The sequence below is a fragment of the Chanos chanos genome, chromosome 12, assembly GCF_902362185.1.
Source record: "Chanos chanos chromosome 12, fChaCha1.1, whole genome shotgun sequence".
In the NCBI taxonomy this organism is placed as follows: Eukaryota; Metazoa; Chordata; class Actinopteri; order Gonorynchiformes; family Chanidae; genus Chanos; species Chanos chanos.
In genome coordinates, this window is record NC_044506.1 from 17,312,307 (window position 1) to 17,334,450 (window position 22,144).

General features: G+C 45.3%; 1 protein-coding gene across 1 annotated transcript in view; it reads left to right on the forward strand.

Annotated features, from left to right (window-relative positions):
- Positions 1–22,144, forward strand: part of epha10 (EPH receptor A10) — a 150,606-nt gene that overhangs the window by 60,830 nt on the left and 67,632 nt on the right. Inside the window, exons 4-7 of the mRNA XM_030788540.1 lie at positions 9,843–10,010; positions 11,181–11,236; positions 13,641–13,756; positions 17,685–18,354. Of these exons, the coding sequence (XP_030644400.1) occupies positions 9,843–10,010; positions 11,181–11,236; positions 13,641–13,756; positions 17,685–18,354 (1,010 nt within the window). The remainder of the gene's footprint in view (positions 1–9,842; positions 10,011–11,180; positions 11,237–13,640; positions 13,757–17,684; positions 18,355–22,144) is intronic.

Below are 22,144 nucleotides of genomic sequence, written 5' to 3' on the forward strand. Positions count from 1 at the left end.
GTATAAGTGTGTAAATAACTGTGTGTACTGTCGACGCTGAAAGACCTCTCTCTGAGAGGTCTGAGTTTTCTGCTCAGCTGTTGCACTGTACCTTTGATGGTCCACTCAAGGAGCCTTGGACAGACAAAGAAAAAAAAAAGAATGAAAAAGGAAGAAGTGAAGGGTGTCAGTGTGTGTTAGAGCAGCGTTTCTCAAACTATGGGCCATGGTCCGCGACGTGGAAACTGCCGGTCCGCCAAGCCCTGCTGCTGTGCCAGTCAAATTGTGCTGGGTGCTTCTGTCACTCGCAAGGTGAAAATAGTAACATTTTATTCAAGATTCTAGAATGTTAAGCAAGTTCTTGCGGGGTGGGGGGTGGGGAGTGCGGGGTGCTTAACATTCTAGAATCTTGAATAAAACGTTACTATTTTCAAAGCAGGACGTTAAGCCAAGGGGGTGGGGGCCTTGCGATTTCCTTGGTGCCGGTCCGTGGCTTGTAGTTTGAGAAACGCTGTGTTAGAGTGTGTAAGTGTGTTTCGCTCAAGTACTGAAACATTTTTTTGGTTATGTTTAGGGTTAAGTTATGAATTTTTAATTGCACAAAAAAGTCAATGGGAAATCCCCTCAAGGATATAAAGAGGAATGTGTGTGTATGTGTGTGTGTGTGTGCTTTTTCTGTTCAAGCTAGCCAGTATTGCTGAACTGCGTCTAGTCTAGACGTTGCGTGATGTGTTTAACTGAGTTAAGGCTGGCTGTGGCTGTATCTCCTTTCCCTCTCTCTTCTTCCCAACTCTTTCTCTCTCCTTCTCTGTCTCTCTCTCTCCCTTTCTCTTTTTTCTGTCTCTCTGTCTCCGTCTTTCTGTATCTGTCTCTCGTTCCTCTTTCTTTATCTGTGTGCCTCTCTCTCTCTCTCTCTCTCTCTCTCTCTCTCTCTCTCTCTCTCTCTCTCTCTCTCTCACTGGGTCTCTGTCTGTGTCCGTGTGCCTGTGGCTTATGAATAACACAGAGCTTTGAGTCATGGCAGTTCAGACATACTGGAAGTAACCATTCATTAACACAGGCCCTGAATCTCCTTCTCCCGCTGCCCACCCAGCATAGCAGGACGAGGAGGTGGTAAAGGTTAGTAAACACCACTCCGCCTTTTCACTCCACCAGCATCTATCAGCTCTCATGGCATTCATGAGACTGGCATCTTTCATTCTCTGCCTCCGGCTGATTTCTCTCATTCCTCTTAAACTCTCTGCCTTTCCTCACTCATGACGCACTATCATTTGGGTGTCTCTCAGCACTTCCCAGCTGTAAGGGGAAAACGGCACATGTTCTTAAGATTAATGTGGGCAACACGCGCACACGCACACGCACACGCACGCGCACACACATGCACACACGTGCACATACACACACGCATGTGCAAAGTACATGTTTATCTGCAGTTCTACCTAACTTTCAAAATCCCCAACCCTTGTATACACAAACATATAAACATACATGCACACACATACATACACACACGCGCACAAGCGTGCGGGCGCACACACACACACACACACACACACACACACAAACACACACACATACACACAAACACTCACAAACACTCACATACAGACACACTCACACACAGGCAGCAAACTGCTATCTCATAGCTGTCTTTCCATGATACGTGGGTAGTCTTGTGAAAAATGTAGCTACATTCTGCAGTAGACTTGCTAGTGGAGTGTGAGCAGGGAACAGTGTTTCTCAGTGTGTGTCTGAGCCACAAAACAGAACACTTTAGACCCCGCATCCCTGTCTCTGTTTCTGCCTCGTTCTAACCGGAGCATGCCAGAGCTTTGTACTGTACCCTCTCAGTGCTCGCCTTTAAATCATTCATTCTCAGCTGTAACACTTTACAGCTCCATTACTGGACTCAGCTCAACCCAAACTCCACCACTCCTCACCCAGACTGTGTTTCTGCTAATGGAATTCAGCGTGTCTTCGGACCCGGAGCCTTCCGCCCGGGCTATTTTCTGCTCCTGCGTGTGTGTTTCTCTTCGGAGTGATGTGGTCGTGTCGTTTCTGGAGCGAGGAGAGGGCCTGCCAGGACCGTCTCGGTGAACTTTCGTGCCATGTCAATAAAGTTGTTTCCCTGTTTCTCAATGGGCTTTTCCTCTTACCATTCTGAACCTGTCTGCTCCCTCAGCGTTCAAAAAGATTCCTGTCTGCACGACTAGTATCTGGATAACCTGGCGCTGTTGCATTTGCATTTTAATTCGCACTCAATCACTTGCGTGCGTCTGAGAGTAAGTAGCTGTGTGTGTGTGTGTGTGTGTGTGTGTGTGTGTTTGTTTGTCTGAAATTGGCTAGTGTTTTCTCCCTTTCCCTTTTTTATTGATGCTCTGTGAGAGGGAGCCTTGCATTTCAGTCTGCCCACTCCCACAGTATGGAGATGAGCTCTTTCGCAATCTATTTCTCTCTCTCCCTCTCCCTCTGTCTCTCTCTCTCTCTCTCCTTCTCTCTCTCCTCTCTCTCCTTCTCTCTCTCTCTCTCAAAACACACATTTTATTAATGATGTCATGTGGACAGGGACCAGGGGCTTTAAAACATCCCTCATCCACCCATTCTCTCTCTTACACCTCTCTCTCTCTCTCTCTCTCACACACACACACACACACACAGAGGTACTCGCTGTCAGCCGGTCCTCTTTACATGATGTTATCTTGGTGGGGATGGTGCAGTGTCCTCTACATGTGTAGTAATTTGTGTAGTTGAGAGCCTCTCTTCTCACTCTCCCACCAATTTGCAGCAGTAGCAGCAGTAGCAGTGCTGTCTAATTCCCTCTCCTCTCACCCAGCCTACTCTACACTGCTCTGCTCTGCTCGGCTGCTACTCTCTGTGGTCATGATGGAGCCCTCTCTTAGGCATGTGATTGGCAGTGGAGAAATGGAGTGAGCAGGTCATTTTTTTTCTACCTCTTTGTGTGCTTTGATTAAACTCTGAAATCTGTCCATTAATGCAGTTAGTTTGGGAGCTGTTCAGATGGGGTAGAGGGGTATAGGGGTGTCAGTGGGATGAGGTTATCACCTCTCCCTCGGTCACGTTTTTTAATTTAAACTTCTCGAATGAAATCACACACACACGCTCGCACGCACACACACACACGCACGCACAAAAGCGCGCACACACACACACACAAATGCAGAGACGCACACCAAATCCAACTCATTGTCCATGAAGACCTTCCTAGCCCCCTGCAGCAGGCAGGTGTGTGGAAATGATAGATGACCTTCTGAGGGCCTTGTGCTCAGTTCTCAAGGGCATGCACTCTTCCAAAGATAAACAGCTCTGGCCAGACCTTTCCAGCTCAATAGGAATATCCATTTGTTAGCTCGGGGCAGAATGGCCGTTGTGTATGTGAGCTTACTCCCCTGCACCTCTAAGCTGTAGCGAACCACCACACGAAGACGCACAGCAGGTGTCCGTCTTCTCGTTTCAGGCGTGCTGATTGGACGTTCTCAGGCGGAGGCGGTGCTGATATGCCTGCGGTCGATGTGGGGAGGTGGGTCCTCCAGGGCTTGACATATTGACCCTGCCCTCTGGATCATAGGTCAATAGGCCTCCTCAGAGAGCACACTGCAGGGCGCTGACCTTTAACCTCAGAGGTGCAACAGGGTCAAAGTGGTTGTCCTCTACAGATGAGGTGGGAGTGTTTAGAGGAATCTGGTGAAATGGAACAGACTGATTAGTACAGAGGAGAATATGTCAGACGATCTTTCATCAGTCATAGTCAGTCAGTCAGAGAAAACCAAACTCTGTCTCAGTCATGGTATAGATAGACTCTCATAAACTGTGAGGATAGAGGGATTCTTTGTTATGTGAAATGCCATTTTATATGTTTATGTGTGCGTGTGTGTGTGTGTGTGTTCATATTGGTGGAACTGAATATGTGTGGTCTCTTCGTATTCTACAGAGTGAAGATATGAGATGCTATCTGTTATCACTATATATGTTTCTTTATTGGCCCCTCTCTCTTACACCTCCAGTAATGGAGAGGTGGAATTTTTTTGCCCGGACTACAGTAGAGTCATTTTACATAGACTTATAGGTCTCCTGAACCTAGAAGGTCTCTCTGCTTCTGAGGCCCTTTCAATAGAGCATACAGTAAACACGGGCAGTGTGGCCGTTTTAACAAGCTGGAGAAAAGAAAGCAATTACACCACATAATTAAATCCAAACGAGGCGATGGGAACCATTCAGCCCCCTCCCATTTGCATAATTAGCAGAATTCGTCCATTTCTCTCCCTCTGTCTTTAGAATGACGTACCTCTGGATTAATACGGCTCCATTATCAGCCTACAGATAAGTAAATAAACAAGAGGCAAAGAAATTAGATGACATAACAACTGACTTTCTCTCTCTCTCTCTCTCTCTCTCTCTCTCTCTCTCTCTCTCTCTGTCTGTCTCTGTCTCTGAACGCAGTCACACAGATGAAAAGGGCTTGGCTTGTGTTTTGGATCCCAGATGTTGGGAGAGGGAGCAGCATGTTTGCCTGCAGCGATAGAGAGAGAGAGAGAGAGGGAGAAAGAGAGAAAGAGAGAGATGGACAAACAGACAGAGCTAACAACACGCAGCGAACAGAGCTTTATCTGTGGTTGGGACAGGGCTTTGATTCTGTTAATTACTGACTGCTTGGCGTTTTGTTAGCACTCACACCAATCTGAAATTCAGATTCACGGGCATTATTTATTTATTGCCTGGGCTCGATAATTAATGATGATTGCTCAAGGCTGTGTGTGTCTGTGTGTGCGTTTGTGTGTGTGTGTGTGCGTGAATGTGTCTGAATAACTGTGTCCGTGTACATGTGTGGGTGTGTGCGTGTACCTGTGCGGGTGTGTGCGTGTCTGTGTGGTGAGTACACATGTTGGCTGCCTGTGTGAAAGTGTGTGTGAGTGAAAGTGTGCGTGCGTGCCCGTACTTGCTTTTTGTCTTCCTCCAGAACTCGTTGTCTCCCTCTCTCCTCACACTCTGACCATTTGACTGTTTGGGTCCTGCTGGAATTCCACCAGCTGCTCTCCATTGTCTGAAGTAGCAGAGAGTTATAGAGGTCAATGCTGACAAAAAAAAAAGAAAAAAAAAAAAAAAAAGGCTGTGTTGGTTCAGCCTCTCCACACCCTCTCTCTTCCAACCCAAAGGTCACGCTGTCCATCTGCCCAGAGCCACCAGGCCTGTGGAGGGCCTGGCCAAACTTTTGGGCCTACCTTTAGGGACAGCCGCCGGCCAGCTGTTCCAGGTTTGATTAATGTTGTCTCACAGAGCAAAAGGATGAGAACGTTACATTTAGAGCCCCCTCCTCCTCCTCCTCCTCCTCCTCCTCTGTCTCCGTTCATCCGTCGCCTGACTGGTTTCAGCACAGGCGCCCTGTTTTTCCGACTTATTGACCAGCGTCGCCATCTTTCTCGTGTACCTCGGCTGGTTGTGGCGCTGCCGTGTATTGATCGATCGGCTGTTGTGTGTATGGATTTCTTCACGTCGTCCTGCTGTGTAGTGATGGATGGCCCGGCCAGCTCCCAGGTCCCTCATGCCTTTGACTTACTCTCCTCTACCCTTCATACAACCAGCGCACATCAATGAACTCAACATCAATTCCTGCCATGAGGGTGGAGCCTTTCTTTTTTTCCTGTCTGTCTTTCTTTCTCTCTTTCTTTCTTTCTTTCTTTCTTTCTTTCTTTCTTTCTTTCTTTCTTGTCTATCGCTTCCTCCAGAGGCATAGAGTGGCTGTTGAGGTTATCTGTAATACAGAGAGAGGGACAGGACTGAACAAGACATAGCTGTTTGACAGATTCTTTTTAAGTTTCCAAGTTTATGTTGGACAGTGGTTTCGTTTGTGACCTTTTGTGTCTCTCTCAATCATTTTTGTATCTCTCTTCCTCTCTCTATACTGTCTCTCTTTTGTGAACTGCCTGTCACTAATGAACAGGTACTTTCCTTTTAGGTTTGTGAGAGGACTGACTGTTACACATAGGGTCACAGCCAAGAATGTTAATGGCAGAGTTTTCCTGGAGGCTGTATTACCCTAAATGAAGTGGGATTCCATGTTTTCTGTGTGTACGTGTGTACGTGTGTGCGTGTGTATGTGTGTGTACGTGTGTATGTGTGTACGTGTGTGTGTGTGTAGGTGTGTATACGTGTGTGTGAGTATGGATGGCTGGTTGGGTGAATGTTGTGAATGAAAACAACCCTACATATGTTATGGCTGCTGTATGTGTAACATGGGCTACGCTTCTCTCACTCTCTCTCTCTCTCTCTTTCCCTCTCCCTCTCTTTCTCTCTCTCTCTCTCTCTCTCTCTCTCTCTGACACTACACTCCGTATACACTTCTTTCTCTCTCTCTACATATACAATCACCATACACTTTTCTCTCTCTCTCTACATATACAGTCACCATATGCTTCTCTCTCTTTCACTACGTATACAGTCACCATAGGCTTCTCTCTCTCTCTCTCACTACATATATAGTCACCATACACTTCTCTCTCTCTCACTACATATACAGTCACCATAGGCTTCTCTCCCTCTCTCTCTCTCTCTCTCTCTCTCTCTCTCTACATATACAGTCACCATAGGCTTCTCTCTCTCACTGCATACACAGTCACCATAGGCTTCTCTCTCTCTCTCTCTCTCTCTCTCTCTCTCACTACATATACAGTCACCATATGCTTCTCTCTCTCACTACATATACAGTCACCATAGGCTTCTCTCTCTCTCTCTCTCTCTCTCTCTCTCTCACTACATATACAGTCACCATATGCTTCTCTCTCTCTCACTACATATACAGTCACCATATGCTTCTCTCTCTCTCTCTACATATACAGTCACCATAGGCTTCTCTCTCTCACTACATATATAGTCACCATACACTTCTCTCTCTCTCTCTCTCACTACATATACAGTCACCGTATTATTCTCACTCTCTCCCTCTCCCCTCTCTCTCTCTCTCTCTACATACACAGTCACCATAGGCTTCTCTCTCTCACTACATATACAGTCACCATAGGCTTCTCTCTCTCTCTCTACATATACAGTCACCATAGGCTTCTCTCTCTCTCTCTCTCTCTCTCTCTCTCTCTCTCTACATATACAGTCACCATACACTTCTCTCTCTCTCTCTCTCACTACATATACAGTCACCATATTATTCTCACTCTCTCCCTCTCCCCTCTCTCTCTCTCTCTCTCTCTCTCTCTCTCTCTCTCTCTCTACATATACAGTCACCATATGCTTCTCTCTCTCACTACATATACAGTCACCATACACTTCTCTCTCCCTCGGCCCCACTAGATATAAAATCACCATGCACTTTTCTCTCTCTTTCCCACTTCATATACAGTCAGTATACACTTTTTTCTCTCTCTCTCTCTCTCTCTCTCACTCTCTCTGTGTTTTTCTCTTTCACACAACATATACGTTCAGTTCGCACTAAGGGTGTAACAGTTCACGCTACTCATGATATGGTTTCTACCTCAGTCTGTAGACTTGGTTTGGTGTGTCTCATGGTTTGGGTTGAAAAAAAATTGAACTGACTCAGGATTGCCACGTCAAAAGAAAAAAAGACACCTGATGACTGTGTAGAGATGACCCCTGACTTTTTTTCACATCAATCCACAGCTACTTCCTGCTATAGAAGCCCAGAGATAAAATATACCTTATACATTTATGCATATAAATATATCCTGACATACCTTATTAATGGTCTGAGTATTGACACAGTATGTTTAGTTGTCATTTAAAATGGTTACTTGGTCAACGTTGTCATTAAATCTGTTATAATCATCCCATCAGTTAAAGCATACTCATACCGCACTATTAGCATGGTGCACACATTTTCCTACAGTTAGAAATGAAAAGAAAGAAAAACAGTGGTTTCAGGAACATTATTCGTCACGGTCAAAAGCACAAATGCTGTGAAATGTTCTCCTGTACTCAGAGTATGTGTCTGTGTGGTGTTACGTGTGTGTGTGTGTGAGGGAGGGGGGGGCATGTCACTTGCAAGACCTGAGGTGGAAAAAAGACATCTACAGTTCACTACCCATGTATCATGCACTGAAATGAGGTCTATGGAACCGCGGTTTTTGGTTTCAACACGAAACCGTTACACCCCTAGCATATGCTTTTTCCATCTCTCTCCCTCTGTCTGACACTGCATGCATATGCAGTCAGCGTATACATAGGTTTTTCCCTTTCTCCCTCAATGCACGGTGCAGAGTGAGGAGAGAGTGAGTGATCACAGTGTCAGAAAGAGCAGTAGGCTAGTGGGTGTGCTCACACTCACATACTCCAGACACTCAGTCATCTGAGTACAAGACCTCCCACGGAGACACACAGATAGAACTGGAGAAGGAGAGGACAAATCTCTTTTTCAGAGAGAGAGAGAGAGAGAGAGGGTGGGGGAGAGCTCTGAATGCAACCGATAAAGAGAGTGAAAAGAGAAAGAGAGAGAAGAGAGAGAGAGTTTTAGAGGCAGGACAAGAAGAATAGTGAAGCAGATAGAGTCAGAGTCTAATTTGATTTAAAGTGGAGCCCAAATAGAGAATACAAACTCAGCACAAAATGCTCTCTGCTCCTGCTCTAATGTAACCACTCTTCTCTGTCTATTGCTCTGTCTACCCATCAAGAAATGAGAGAACATTTTTTTTCCTTTTTGCTTTTCCTTGCACCGTTCGGAACATTTTCTTTTATTGGTTTTGTATTTTTCGTTTTGTGTTTTATTGTCATTAATGACTTGTCAATAATGACTGATGGACTGATGGAATGACTGATCAATTCTACTCAGTCAGATATCTGTCCCAATTACACAGTACATTCAATCATAATCCAACGATTGGGTTGTGGTGTTCACACAGTTAAATGGAACATTTTGATTAGAACTTAGTTTAGTGTTAATGAACTGAGCTGAGAGAGAGAGAGAGAGAGAGGGAAACAGAGAGAGAGAGAGACAGAGACAGAGAGAGAGAGAAAGAGAAACAGAAGGGTCACACACACTCAGAGCTGAAGGAGGAAGACTAAACGGCCTGACTTGCTGCACATGCACAGTGTGTTGGGCAAAACGTGTGTGGCCTGGGTGAATAATGCATTCTTCTGCTTGACTTGGCCAGAGGAAATGGAAGTTCCACAACAACGATACACCTTTTAATTATTGAGGAGTCATCAGAAAGGCTTAGCAAGTCTTGTCCCCTCACGCAGAAAAAGCTTCCCGCGCATGCCTGTCTGGCACTTCAAACACCATATTCCACCTCCCCATCTCAGGTTAACTGTCCCAGACCTGGAACTACGTATGTGATTTCATCCCTGGATTTCTCTCTCGCGCTTATCCCTTTTTTTAATCCTCATTTTCTAAGGTGGGACTCACAATGTTCTACTGGCACTCTCAGGTTTAGTAAAAAAAAAAAAAATTACATTACATGTGGTTTTACCTGTATGTCTTCACTGAATCCAGACTTCATGTATTTTATATGTGAAGTCGTACTTGTGACTGTATTTGTGAGGTTTAGCTGCTACGCTCCAATATTAGCTCATTTTTATGGCATCCTGAGTCTCTGAACACATTTTCGCACTCTGTTGGTTATGTAAGCGCTTGGAGTGCCTAAAAGCATTCTGGGAGCATGCAGACTCTCCTGTGTTGCCCTCTGTCATGTGCCCAGTGTGTGATTTAAACGGCGCTTCGGCAGAAATCCAACTCTCTTCTAGCTTAAAAAGCTGGCATCAAGTCAGCCTCTGTCACATTTCACTGTCTTAAGCACTGTTCCAGGATCCGTTCTGATATTTACCATGATGATGACAAACAGGGCTGTCCTCACATCAGCCAAACCCGAATCGTTTGCTTAAAGGGTACAGGACGACAAGTCCTGCATTAATCCTCGTCCGCCGCCTTGCCGTCGCCGTGACGACCGCCGATCCGAGCTCTCGCAGCGCCCGGGTCGACGCGTCACCTATGTGCGGCGTGTCAGCCCGAGCGTGCGGAGTTTAAGCAGGGAGAGCGGCGTGGGAGTCAGAGTGTACCGATTTGTCTTGCCGTTTATTTACAGTCTCCAGAAAGAGAGCTGGCGTGTCACTCGGCCCTTCAGGGCTCTAATGCTCTCTGTTTCCTCCTGTTCCAAAAGAAAAATACTCAGTCACTTGGCAAGAGAGAAAATGACTGCACCCAGGAAACGGAGAGGGAACAATAAAACAAATTCTCCTCAAGTGTAATTTAATGTAATAACAATACAACCTGTAACCTCCCAGCAAGATTCCAATCACCCAGTCATTGTACTGTAGGCAAAGCAGGCTGAGTAGATTGACTGAGTGACTGCTTTAGGGCAGACAGGTGGTCAGTCAGTCACTGAGCATGTGAAAAGTGAGAAGGAGTAATGGGGGGGGGGGGGTGGTGGTGGGTTGATATTAAGAGGGAGGGATATAGTTGAAGCTTTTTGTCAAGCTCTTGCCCAGAGAGTATCCTGCCAGCCCTGGAGCAACACAGGCAGTCAGGTACACTGCTCCAGCTACCGCTACCGTGGAGACCTCTGTGATTCAGTGGTGCCTTTTTTTTTTTTTTTTTTTCTTTTTCCTTGACGACGCCTGAGAGAAAAGAAGGTGCTCTTTAGACCCCATTATTGGCACTGAAAGTTTAATGAGGCCGTAAAAGGCTGAACAGGGCTCCAAGTTAATGTGCTTTGCTCTTCTGTTGGCTTTAACGGTTGCTCAGGAGAATACACACACACACACACACACACACACACACGTGCACACACAGATATATCCCCCTCTTCCGTACTGTCTGTTATTTTGTGTATAGTTATTAGAGGGATAATAGTTGGCCAGTGCCTCTTAGCCATGGGTCTCTGGCCTGTGATTGGTTTTCTCTAGGCCTCTGTGGGCCTGGGCTGTATCAGCATGTAGAGATAAGTTTCTCTGAGGCTGCAAGGAGGACACTGTAACAACATGTGGCCCTAATCCTCTCTATTGAATTTGGTAGTGCTCATTTTATAATTTTCCCTTTCACTGGGACTGTGTATTAGTGAGTTAAGTGGAAAGGCTGTTGAGGGGGAGAAGCTTTCAGATTTGGCAGGCGTGTGCGTACGTGTGCGTGTGTGTGTGTGTGTGTGTGTGTGTGTGTGTGTGCGCGTGTGCGTGTGTGTGCGTGCGTGCCTGTGTGTTTGCGTGTGCGCACACATAAGAAAATACAGCAGTTCCAGCCTGATCCCCCATGTGCCTTTAACCAGGTTTCTATCTGTAGCTCTCCATGTTCTCTGTTTTTTTATTTTATTTTCCTTTTACACCCACCCTCCCTCGCACACACACACACACTCGCACACACACACTCGCACACACACACTCGCACACACACACAAACACACACACACAAATACACACACAAGCTCTCATGCAAATGTAGTCTTACTTTGTCCTCAGAATGAACTACAGAGCAGGGCGTTGAAATTTGGACAGTTCTCAACCATTGTTTGACAACGTTTCATCAGTTCATGAAAAAGCCAGCAGCAGTAGTGGAATCTCCACTTGCAATTCTGTCTGTGTAATTCAGAGACAAACATGAGTTGTTTGAATGTGCAGAATGAAATGAACAGAGCTGAATGCTGGATCACAGGACTGAACTGCTGGTTTCACTGGACATTTTGTTTAAAGACAGGAGCAGTTCCAATCCTGACCATACTCAGTGGTCAGGAGAATGTCCAGCCTGCTAAGTGCTGGGCTGGCAGCAGAGTCACCCGCCATTTCAGTTTAGTGACTTCATTCAGAACCAGCCATTTAACTGGGGATATTAATTGGTTAAAATTCCTATTGGCAGTTAATCAAACAACAGTTAACAGCTCTACCAGAGAATCTGGGCTGCTGGCATAACTGTCTGTCACATTGTTAGAAGGGCCAACTTCCAACCCTCTCTCTCTCTCTCTCTCTCTCTCTCTCTCTTTCACTCACTCCTCTCTCTTTTCTCTGCCCTGGAAGTTTCAGCAGCAGGGGGGCTCTTGTTGGCAGTGAGATATAGCACATCCCCGATCCCCTCCCCCCTTCTCTCTCTCTCTCTCTCTCTCTCTGTCTCTCTCTCTCTCTTTCTCTGTGTATCTCTCTCTCTCTCTCTCACATCCACACACACATACACACACACACACACACACTCAAAAGTGAGGAGAACTTAGGAGGAGTTAAGACGCAGTGTGCTATTACAGAGGAAATATCAGCACCACGTCATGATAACAGTGTTGGCACTGAATGCTCAGTCAAATCAATAGTCGCCTGGGCAGGAAGTTACATCAAAGCAATTTATTGTAGTGACTTGTAGAACAGGATAAAGGGACTGTCTGTTCCAGACTTATTCATGCCTTTAAATACAATGTCAGCTGAGCTAAATAGCTGCAGTTCTGAAGTGGCGTGTGCTATAAAAACACAAGTGCTCTTCAGGCCGGAGCCAGGCACTCCAGAGCAAGACCACTGATGGGTGTGCAAGAGCTCGTAATGCTTCATCTGCTTGTTTATCAAAATGCCCTTTTCACAACCGAAATGTCAGGCCTTGTACACGCACGACTTCAAATGGAAACACCATTAAGTTAAAGGTAGAAATGTGTCTGTGTGTGTGCGTGTGTGTGCGTGCGCGTGTGTGTGCGTGTGTGTGTGTATGTATGTGTGTGTGTTTGTGAATGAGCCTGATGAATGAGGAAATGGTGACAGATTTATAAATCAACGTCGTTTGGCTCTCTTCACATGGTTGCACATATGACATGGAGAAAACTGAGCAATAGAGAAACAAGCTCTCTTGACAGCTCAACATGACTAATACCCACATTGAGCCTCTGACTCAAAAATGATTAACTAAACAAAAAAAAAAAAAAGAAAAGAGACACTGTGTCAAGACAATTAGTTAAAACCCATGTAGACCAATTTCCTCCACAACATGCGAAAGGAGTGTGGATACAATAATGACGTTGTTATTCTAACAGAACGGAACAGTGAGATTGCCTTTGCGGCCTCCGTGGTCTCTCTTTAAGTGTTTAGAGACTTGAAGCCTTTTTACTTATGTTCGTCTTTTGAGTTCAAGTCCTGAATAGCTTCTTGTTATCAGTGATGCACAGAGTCCTGGCCAGGGCCTTTTGAATGGAGCCGGGAACAAAAAAAAACGGGGGTTTGGATAGGAATCCTGGGGGACACTTTGGCTTGAAATGACTTTGATGATGCTGTCCAAGGTGCTTTTCCAGCTCTTCTTCAACAACAGTGGCCAAGGGTTTCTCACTGTGATTTGTACTGCAGGAGCCTTGTCCGTGGTGCTGAAACATTGGCGGCTTTACCCAGAGCCTTGTCCGTGGTGCTGAAATATTGGCGGCTTTACCCAAAGCCTTGTCCAAGGTGCTGGTTGTAGAGCTCTGTCCGTGGTGCTGGTTTTAGACTCACTTGGTTCTCTGTCCGTGGATCTCATATGTTGCTCGGCATTGAATGGACGTTAAGCTATGATTAAAAAGGGAGAGATATATGTGGAGCAGAGAGATAGCATGCAGCTGCCCCCGCCCCTCCCGTGTCCTGTTTATTACAACAAATAAAATAACTACATTAATTGTGTTCAGCATCTCAATGCAGTGTATCCTCTGATTTCTGAAGTATCTTCTTAGAAAGAAGCATTTCTGATTAATCCAATTCACTTTTCTACTTAACACATCTAATGAGTCTTTCTCTCTTTCTCCCCTTTCCAGTTGTTCTCCTGAATTCAAAAGAATCCCAGGCAGAGTTGGGCTGGACCTCTTATCCCTCAAATGGAGTGAGTAACATTAGTCTGTTATTCTGCACCCGCCTACCCATTGTATTGTGCATGTGTGTTTCTGGATATTTCTGCTCTGTACTTTTATGTGTGTGCATGTGTGCGTGCTCGTATCTGTGTGCACCACATATGCTGTCATGAAGTGTTTGCTCTAAGATCCAAGCAATAAACTATTTTCCTAGATTTATTTTACTAATTAGTGTATAGTTGTCTGATTTATGAGGATATTTGGTCCATATCTTGTCCAGTAACACAACTAAGGGTAACAGGGGCCACAAATGCATGCATCATATTGTTGTAATGAGTGAACTTGCCAACTAGCAAAATGTAGGTTACAGTTGCCACGTGGTGAAACATGGAGTACAGTATGCGAGCAGTGGATATGCTTGTTAAATGCATTTGCGTAATCAGTGGAAGTCTTTTTAAATATCCTCATCAGTTTGTTTTGTGTTCAGATTTGACTCATAGTATAAAAGATTCACAGTGTAAGCAGTCTGACCGCCGTCTCGATGTTGAGCCGTCCTTATGCCCCCCCCCCCCCTTCCCGGTCTGTACCGACAGCGGGGTGCACCCTGTCACACACACACACACACACAATTCTGGTGTTTCTGCTATAATGTAGAAAAATATATTTATTAGTTCTTTCTTATTTATTACTTATTTGCCGGGATTTCCCCGGGGACCAAGCTGAGCTGTAGAACTGATGAATATGTATTTTAAGGAGTGTTAGCCAGAGAGCGCAAAAAAGAAGGATGGGTTTATTCTAATTATTATAATAGCTACTTGTGCCTGATTTACTAAAGGAAAAACAGATTATTTAATCACACTATTTACCACCCAGTGAAAGCATGTTTTAATTTAGGTGCAAACATAAAAATGATTTTTTAAATCTACCTGGTTTGCGCCTGCCTTAGTAAATCAGGGGATGAGTCTTTATATATATCGCAAAACTGAGGATTAAAAGCTACCTGCAGAGCAAACTCTCCCATTCTCTGCTATACCTGTCTTAAAAACAAATAATTCCTAATTGTTATCTTGCAATTAACCCTTTTTCATCATGTCTGGCTCTGTACATTTAACTGAGAATGTTTCATGTGTAGGACAAATATAATCAATGAATTATTAATATTGTAATGACTCGTGGAAACTCTTGCTGATATATTGTCACATCCTGGCTGTTATAATCCTAACTTTCCGCATTAAGAAAGTATACAAAAAAATGATACTACCTTTACAGGAGTAGCCGATAAGACGCCGTCGTCATTGTCCATCGTGATGTTTCACTGTAGACATTGTCATATGCCAGTCCTGCCCAACCCTGCCACAGAACATTCCACTTGTCAAGTTTATGTTTTGATGTGAGATAGTGAATGAGAAGGTTGGCATCCTTTTTTTGAGTGATAAACAAGCCCTTCGTGTTGACTAAGCTGTGTAGGTTGTTGTCGAGCATTAAAGACTGCACAAGACTTATTTATAAAAATCCAAATGGAGGGGGGGAGGGGGGGGCATTTTAGAGGCTGATGTGGAGTTTTTCTTCCCCTTTGATATTGGTTTATAAGATTCATCATTGAGAAGTAAACCAGAGCTCTCTGTACCTGGTTTCTCTCCAGTCTTGTTGGGGAAAGCCCAAAATCGGACTGTTTTTCATGTCATGGTTGACTTTTGCCTCATCTGACCCACAGGGGTACATTACTGTGTTTGGCAAATGCAGATAAGTGCTTGGCCTCCTCCCCAAATCCAGGCCTGTTTAGAGTGTGAATTACTACGCAGCAGCCATTCACCAGAACACTGCAGGCGCATTCACTGCAAAAATCATCTTTAACACCAAAAACATCAAATATTAAGCAAACAAGGAGCTTACCCATCTTCAAATTCTCAAATCCATGACAAAGAAAATACAAAAAAACCCCAATGTGTTAGGATCCCATGTCTTATCCACTAGCAGAAACTGTCAACTTTCACCATGTCTGTGATCTGTTCTATGCACCTGTAAAATAGCTTCGTCTCACTGTTGATTGAGATGTACAATTTTTCACAATATTTTTCAAAATCTGGCCTGGGTATTACCATGGATACACAGCTAAGTTGGAGGTCTTAAGACAAAAACGTCGTTAATCAAGCTATTTCATAATTTATCGACTGGAGTGTCATACCTTTATAGATTGGATAGGGCCTATATCAGCAGAGTCCACCTCAGCTGTGCTCAAATACAGTACGATTATAGGCACTCCATCCAACTGGTCTCCTGAACAAGTACGCTTTGGGCATATGGTAAATGGCTAATACATCAGCGACTCCGGCCTACGTCAGTAGATTATATACCGTATGCTCAGTGTTCGGATACTGACTGAAGAGTAATCTTAATTTTCTTTCACAGTCTGTTTATTAACATATAGAAGTAATTTTATTTGTAGAATTTCTCAAGATAAGCTGAACTAGCTAAATGGTATTTATTTTTAAAATTCACTTTTTGTTTGGAGAAAAGGAAATTTGTGTTTTAAGTAAAATCAAATAAAAACTTCCATTAGTGACTGAAATGTTTTTCAACGAAATATCAGGCTATATATGGTCCACGGGCCGAACCGAGAGACTGTTACATTGTAAGTATCGGTCTGGCCCTGGTCTGCACTCGTAGAAGGGTATGTATATTTATGTATGTGTATTTATGTTACACGTGTGTGTGTTGAGTGGGAATGGAACTGCATGTGCACATCATCAGTCATGTCTTGTTTCTGTGAGACGCTATAGAGCTGCTGTGAGAGCGACTCTGTTAGGCAGCGTGGGCAGGTTTCCAGAGAGCACTACAGCGAAATGGACCAAGAGTGGACAGCCAGTCAAGCCCTCTCTCTCTCTCTCTCTCTCTCTCTCACTCTCTCTCTTTCCCTTCTCTCTCTTTTCCCCACCCCCGAGTCCGTCTCCCTGAAAAATGCATTTACAGCATAAGTGGATGTGCTAATCCTATTTCGGACATCCCCAGCACTGGCGCAAACAAACACACACACACACACACGCAGCAGTAAAGCAGCTCTCTCCCTCCCATTGATTTGTCACGTAGCGTGCTGCCGCTGGCGTGCACGTGTGTGAGATTACATCTGTCGTCGGGCGAAGGCGCGTAGGGCTCCGCCGAAGCTCTGGGGGAGATGAGTCATTTCTGTTTGGACACGTTCAGTCTGCCGTACCTGCAGTTACAGTGAAAGATGGCCATGTGCTCTAGTCTCTGTGCAAGCTGTTATTTATTTAGCTTGTTAATTCTGGACGTGACAGTGATTAAATTCGCTTTCCCCAGAGCTCCCCCAGCATCCATCGCCGCAGCTGTGCGCGCTGGCTTTGGCACACGCGCTCGCAAAACCACAGACGCACACTCGGGGTGTAGACTCTCACAAACTCTCCACTGGAATGTAACGAGAGTCACCCTGTCGCTCTTGCCCGGTTTACAAAAGAGCCCGATGTGGCCTGAGACTTAGAGTCAAAGGGCTAAATTCCTGGGGAAACGTATGCTTCAGTCACTATGGAAATGCGGTCTCGTTGTATTCAACACACAAAATGAAATAGGAAGCAATGAAACTAGTGCAGGTCAGTTGTTTTCTAGGGGCATTTGGCTGTTTAAAATGTGGAGGATTAAAGAAGTTTAACACGATTGACACATTGTCACAAATATTGAATATTTGACCATGGCGTAAACACGACTAAGCCGGTTAATCCTACACACACAGATCTAGGGCAAATGCATATTTGTTGTGTGTGTATGATGGGAAAGATTATCGTGTATGAAAGAGTTCATCTAATTCTGAAAACATCCAACTGCCTTTATTACGTATCCCACCATTCACTTCTCCTCTACTCTCCTTTTCTCTGTTTCTTCTCCTCCACTCTTTTTGTCTTCCCCTCTGTCTCTCTCTCTCTCCCCTTCTCTCTCTGTCTCTCTCAGTGGGAGGAGATTAGCGGCGTGGATGAGAAATACAAACCTATCCGTACCTACCAGGTGTGTAACGTGATGGAGCCCAGTCAGAACAACTGGCTTCAGACGGGCTGGATCTGGCGTCAGGGCGGCCAACGCATCTTTATCGAGCTGCAGTTCACGCTCCGTGACTGCAACAGCATCCCCGGCGTGGCGGGCAGCTGCAAAGAGACCTTCAACTTGCTCTACGCCGAATCGGACTGGGACCTGGGCCGGGTGGCGCGCGAGGACCGCTACACCAAGATCGACACCATCGCGGCCGACGAAAGCTTCACGCAGGGCGACCTGGGCGAGAGGAAGATGAAGCTCAACACAGAGGTGCGCGAGATCGGCCACCTCAACCGCAAGGGCTTCCACCTGGCCTTCCAGGACGTGGGCGCCTGCGTGGCCCTGGTGTCCGTCCGCGTTTACTACAAACGCTGCCTCTCCACCGTGCAGAACCTGGCCGTTTTCCCCGACACGGTGGCTGAAGCCGCCTTCTCCACGCTGGTGGAGGTCAGAGGCATCTGTGTCAACAACTCGGAGGTCGACACGGACAGCCCACCCAGAATGCACTGCAGCGCCGAGGGAGAGTGGCTGGTGCCCATTGGCAAGTGCAGTTGCAGCGCTGGTTATGAGGAAGGCCACAGCAGCTGTGAAGGTAAGAAACGAATCCAAACTGAACCATCAACACCAAAGCCGTTTTTTTTTTTTTTTACATTTGATTTTAGGGACCCTCTGTTCATATAAGCTGATAAAGCATCCAAAGCGTTTGCTCGATCTGCCGAAACGGGGTATGAACTCGTGCAGAACTGAATTAGAAGCGACGTTGAGACGTGAACCTGCTCAGATCTGGATAAAATTCGGGCTTGTGTGAGATCAGACAATTTACCTCGGAAAACATGAGAATGCGTATATTTTATTCATTGAACATCTTTTGAGTGTGTGGGGCGAATCTAAGCATTCCCTCACACAGGGCTACTGCTGTATTATTCTCTTAGAACATCGTGTCCCTGTCTAGAGGAAAAGACACTGAACAGGTTTGGTAGGAGATGGAAAATCCTTGGAATTTACCCCTGCCTGACAGTCATTTAAACACAAATGGAATGAATTTTATATATCTCATATTTTTTTTTGTTGTTTTCGGTCTCTGTGCCATGGAGGTAATGCACATTTTTCAGTCCTATCTCATACCATGAACTCAACAACACGGTGAACCCTCCCCGCCTACCAAAACAGTGAAAATGGATGAGAGTGAAATAGAATTGATTTACAACACTCTGTGAGGAACTTACAAGTTAAAAACACACGAGCAAATAAACAAATAGAAGAACAGGACCAATATTTAGAATGCCCTCCTCAGTCGGTCAATGACATCAATACTCATTAACACAGACACACACACACACACACAGACACACAGACCAGTGACTCTCAGCCATTAGAGTTTCAGAGGAAAGAGATGTCATGGCATTTTTTTCAGGTCAGGCTGCTTACTGGTTGACATGGAGACTTGGAGTGTGTGATTTTGGTCAGCTGTGCTGGCCAGTGCTCAAGTGGCTTGGTCCATTTGACAGTGACACACAATGTGGGCAGTGTGATCGAGCGTCACCACGGCATCACCAGCGTGTGTATCTGTACGTGTACACCAACATCTTTCACAGTCCAGCTTGTGTGTTTGTTCAATGCAGTGTGGGAGTTGTAGTGAGTTCACACTTGGAGTGTGTTTTGTGGAATATATGCATGTTAGCCCTCCATTGTCTTATGAACAAAGCTCATCACACATCTCTGATTAGATCAGTCTCTGATTCCTGTTCAATATGTGTGTGTATCATGAGGGTGAGTTGATTTAGGAGTGTGTGTGTGTGTGTGTGTGTGTGTGTAGTGAGATTTTAAGTCTGTTTGAGTACAGTGTGTGTTGCACAGTCTGTGTCTTGGGGGTTTTGTTGTTTACATAGAGGAAAGGAGAAGTAAATGCGTTTTTATGTTTGATTGGATGAACTTGAAAGTGTTTCTTTACATGGGCCCCAAACAGCTCACTCTCACACACACACACACACACACACACACACGCACACAAACACAGAGAGACAGGTACAGAGCATCACTAAGCCACACACAGCACCATGGCCTCTCACACACTCCTCATTTCAGAGTCTTCTTCATTCTCCCTGGTGTGATCAGCCTCCAAATGGTGACAGGAGCCCTTGTCTCTGTCTGCGCTCCCCTCCTGTCAGTTATCACTGTGTCCCACGGCACAGTCTCCTCAGCCTGAAGCCCACACTCACTGACTGACTGACTGACCGACCGACTGACCTCTGATTAAGGGCCTTGTCTCATGACATTCATGCTAACATGTCAATGCTAATCCTATTCAGATGACTCTTAATGAGAGAGGTGTTAAACTGAATTCACATATAGAGACATGCTAACCGTCTACCACCTGCTAGCACAAACTTCATTTTTTTTTTTTCGTCCTCATTTGCTCGCTGTTTATTGCCGGTCGGTGGGACTGGGGGTTTTAACGTCATACTGACACGGCGAATACATTGACGTTGACTTAGATTGACGTGGATTCTGAAAGCCTGGTCAGAAATGTTTAGTCATGATGAGCTGTCTGCGTGAGAAGTGATGCTACTACACTGTAAGCTCAGAGTAGTTCTCTTTCTCTCTCTGTCTCTCTGTCCAAACTGCACAGGGCTGACCAACACAACAGGAATGACTCAAAGCCCAGCATGAACCTCACAGCTCACGACTCACAAAAGAGAGACAGAGAGAGAGAGAGAGAGAATGCATATGGGAGAAGTAAACTAACAAGAGGATGGATAGATAGATAGATAGATAGATAGATAGACAGACAGATAGATAGACAGATAGATAGATAGATAGACAGACAGATAGATAGACAGATAGATAGATAGACAGATAGATAGATAGACAGATAGATAGATAGCAGTAAGAAAGGCAGTTGGAGTTATTATACAAAGGTAAAGATGGTCAGACTGAGGAACAGTAAGAAAATGAAAGAAATAGAGGCAGTGAGAAGGGATGTGTGTGTGAGAGGGAGAAGAGAGAGAGAGAAGAGAGAGAGAGAGAGATGCTGCCTGTCACTCTATATCAGCAGTGGCCCAGTGGATTGTCTCTCTCTATTGAATGTTAATGGCATGAATATGCAGAGGTAGCACTCCAGCTCCCAGTGCAGCTCGGCTCTATTGATCAGTCGTAATGCTTCACTAAACTGTTGAATTAGGCTGGGAATCTGTCTACTCTCTCCTTTGGGTTTGCACTTTTGGATGTGTGTGTATTAGGCAGAGACACACACACACACACAGAATGATGGTGTGAGCGAAAAAATGTGTGTATGATTTATGTTTTTGTGCCATAAATGTCTGACCTGTGTGTGTGTGTGTGTGTGTGTGTGTGTTTCTGAGTGAGTGTGTTTTAACTAAGCAGCTCAATAGTATTGACGAGGCCATGAGTAGGTGTTGATTGTGGCTGGAGAGGTTGTGTGGAGCTGGGCAGGCCCTGTGCTTTGCCTTTGGGTCCGTGCCCGTTCTTTTGCATGTCTCTGTGTGTGTGTGTGTGTTTGTGCCTGCATCAGTGTGTTCATCCCTAATGACATTAGAGAGGCTTTCTGCACAGACCCTGGACCTGGTCAAACATTGCCAGAAATACCCCTGTCAAGCTTGGCCAAAGCTGTTTCAAAGGCATTTCATGAAAGAAAAATGAACATTCACATCAAGTCAGTATTCTCTAAAGTCCACTCATTTTTTATTATACGACCAAACACAGGAGCAGGACTAAAGCCCCGTGTGTTCCTTTTACAAATGAATATCCCCTTTTCTGTTCAGGCTTAGGCTAGGCTATGGTGGTTTTAATGGGAATAGCATTGCATTAAGAAATTACTCATGAGATCAGGAATGCTAGAGGGTGAAGAGACAGAGGAATGAGGGAGAGAGAGTGCAAAAGAAAGGGAACATCTTGAACCGAACTTTTTCTCTCTCTTTTTTTTTTTAGCATGTATGAGTGGGTAAGAGTTTCAGCACAATGGAGATGTGTGTCTGCGCGTGTGTGTCTGCGCGTGTATGTCTGCGCGTGTGTGTCTGCGCGCGCATGTCTGCGTGTGTATGTCTGCGTGTGTGTGCACGTGTCTGCGTGTGTGTGCTCGTGTCTGCGTGTGCACGTCTGCATGTGCATGCATGTGTCTGTGTGTGCTCGTGTCTGCGTGTGCGTGTCTGCGTGTACATGCGTCTGGGTGCGCGTATATTTAAAGGTAGTGTACGGCCGTCGGTGCCTTGTTGTCATGTCAGAGGGAGGCAGTGCTGAGGGAGAGTGGTGTCTGTGCTTCAGTCTACAGGGACACCATCTGCTGAAGCACAGGTCTGGGCCTCCCCTCCCTACCTCAGCTGACTGTCATAGACCACAGACCTGTGTGTGCATTTGAGTTTCCT